The sequence below is a fragment of the Cyprinodon variegatus genome, unplaced genomic scaffold (assembly GCF_000732505.1).
Source record: "Cyprinodon variegatus isolate N-32 unplaced genomic scaffold, C_variegatus-1.0 Scaffold775, whole genome shotgun sequence".
In the NCBI taxonomy this organism is placed as follows: Eukaryota; Metazoa; Chordata; class Actinopteri; order Cyprinodontiformes; family Cyprinodontidae; genus Cyprinodon; species Cyprinodon variegatus.
Genome location: NW_015151228.1, coordinates 363268 through 365838, shown reverse-complemented (window position 1 = coordinate 365838; position 2571 = coordinate 363268). Strand labels below are relative to the sequence as shown.

Below are 2571 nucleotides of genomic sequence, written 5' to 3'. Positions count from 1 at the left end.
TGTAGTTGCGCTTTTAGATTTGTAGTTGCAGTTTGCACTTCAGGGCCACCGTATTACAGGCTTCAATCGAAGGTCATGAGAGATAAAAAGGAGTCACAACGCTTCCTTCATGGCATGAAGTGGAGGACTGCTGTTTTGAGGGGATCCATCTGGCCAGTGAAAGATATATGAACCTAACAGTGTTCTTGTGTGAGAAAGTTCTTTGTGCCGGGGGTGGGATAGTTCCAAGGTGTGTGTTGGGATTTTTGTAAGGTATAAATGTATCTACTGAGCTTTGCCCAGTCAAAGCTCTATCTCTCCATCTGAGGATGTTAAATTAATTTGAACCTTTTTTCTTGCAAGAAATGCCTCTGCCTCAGCTTCCTAACTTTACAGAAATAAAGCTTTTTTTAACTATAGATATCATCCTACATATATTTTAAACCAAGGATCTCGCTTTGCCCTCGTTGTTCTGGGCAGCCCAGTGAGGCTCACCTGGTACTTGATGCCTGACTTGAAGTATCCCAGGAAGGTGGTGGACTCGTTGTTCTGCATCTCCCTGAACTGGACCGGCCCACCGCCCAGGAAGTCATCCAGCTGTGTGGCAAAGATGGCCGCCGCACCATACTCATCCTGCGAGCACTCGTTGCCTGCAGAACACAAACTGTTTTTTTAAATGGAGTAGCTCTCTGGTTTTGCTTTCAGAGCAAATCGTTGCGCTTCGGTCGGTTTAGTGTTTTTACAGGCACACATATCCGGTAACATCATCCTGTTATTTTTCACATGACTGACATCTATGCCAACAGACTGGTGTTGATTCTCTCTTCAGCATCTTAAACACGGTTGCTTATTTAAGCCACCTTTAGAAGGTCACCGTTTTTTTTGGTTTAAACTAAATATTAAGACTCTATAGCTCCATTTACTCTACCCTATGAAAAACGATCCGTACCGAGCTTGGATCAGGTAACAGACATCCCAAGTCTCCCGGAAGTTCCAGGAGTCTCCCTGATATCGATAGTTGGTCACGGATTCCTACAAGTCCCGGATTTTAGACTATGTGAGGTGGTGTTTTTTTAATACGAGTGATAGATTAGAAGTACTTCGATTGCGCAGACAAGAGAGAGCGGGGTGCGGGGAGGAGAGTACAGTTTATCTGTCCAAAGCGATGCTCTGTTCAACAACGTTCCAGGCGACTGGTTGATCAGAGAGCGTGCTGATTGGTTTAAAAACAAGCCAATAAGTTTCGGTTTACTTTCTGACAGTCACCTAGTTACCACTCAAAGCTGTGCATCCTGTGAAATCGGTTGAATCCTCGACTAAAAAATGAAAATTTAAGACTCATTTTACAGCAGAATATACTAAAGTATGACCATGTGTTAAAGAAAAATTATTATTTTTAGTTTTTAATACAGTTAATCTTATGGCATGTGTAAAAGGTATGTTGAACACTCTCATTTTGACCATATTTCTTAATTTTGAACAAGGTTGTGTTAATGATTTAAAACTAAGGGGTAAGTATTTAAAGCACCAGGCCATAAAATGAGTATCTCCTGGGGGGGTGAATACCAGTTGAGNAGCACCAGGCCATAAAATGAGTATCTCCTGGGGGGGTGAATACCAGTTGAGCCTCAGGGGAGAGGTCTGCTTGGTTTACAGAAGGTCAAAAGTCTTCCAGAATAAACAACCAGGGATGGTGTGAAACTGAATCAGGAAAAGGCCCCCAACATTCCACATCGATTCTGTGAAAGCTTATCTTGTGTTTTATGACTTTAAGAATTCCTGTAGGCCCGGCAGTAAATTAGGTGAAGGTCTAAGTTTTTCTGAGTGTCAGAGAGAGCTCCTGGTTGGAGGAGCAAAAGCCAGCCTTATTTGAATAAATTAAATACAAGAGGATAAAGCTTTCTACATAGAAGTAACAAATCAGATTTTGCAACATTCTTGCAACTCTCCAAAGATGTCTTTGTACGTCTTTGCTTTCTTTCCTCCTATGTCAGGTAATGGAATGTATGTCTCTGTTGTTCTGCAGTTTCTGGTCTAGGTTTGTGCATTGTCTTATTTTGGATTAAACTCTGTAATTCTGTGACGTCAACACGCCTTGCTAATTATCATTGTGACCACACGCAGCTCGCCGAGTGGACCTGGGAAAGGAAGAATGAAAAGCCAACCTTTTTCCAAAGTTAACTATTTTTGAATATTTTCTTCCTTAACACATGTCTACTGAATCAAAAGCACAACAGATGTTCTAGGCTGGACGATTGAAAGTATTGAGTAAGTTCTGCTTTGTGTTTAAGAAATTACAGTTAGTTATTAAAACAGTTGTTGAAAATGAGTTTTTGGATCTTGGGATTTCTGAGTTAACCGTGCAGATCTCGATTCCTTACGATTATTAACACATCACGCTAGCACAGTTCCTCGCCTCCTAGTGGCAATCTACAGTACTACCTCATCTCTAGAGGGAAACAAGCAAATCAACATGGCGGCGCCAGTAACATTCAAGAAGTTTTTTTGGACAGTCAGGCGAAGAAGGCAGCCTTGAATTTACTTGACAGAGTCGGCTTTTGGGAAGCGGATACAACAAGGCAGACACCCTGT

The 2571-nt window shown here is 41.8% G+C and overlaps 1 protein-coding gene across 1 annotated transcript in view; it reads right to left on the bottom strand.

Moving 5' to 3' along the window:
- Positions 1 to 2571, bottom strand: part of LOC107098415 (gelsolin-like) — a 44300-nt gene that overhangs the window by 37956 nt on the left and 3773 nt on the right. The window contains exon 2 of the mRNA XM_015396087.1: positions 475 to 629. Within this exon, the coding sequence (XP_015251573.1) occupies positions 475 to 629 (155 nt within the window). The remainder of the gene's footprint in view (positions 1 to 474; positions 630 to 2571) is intronic.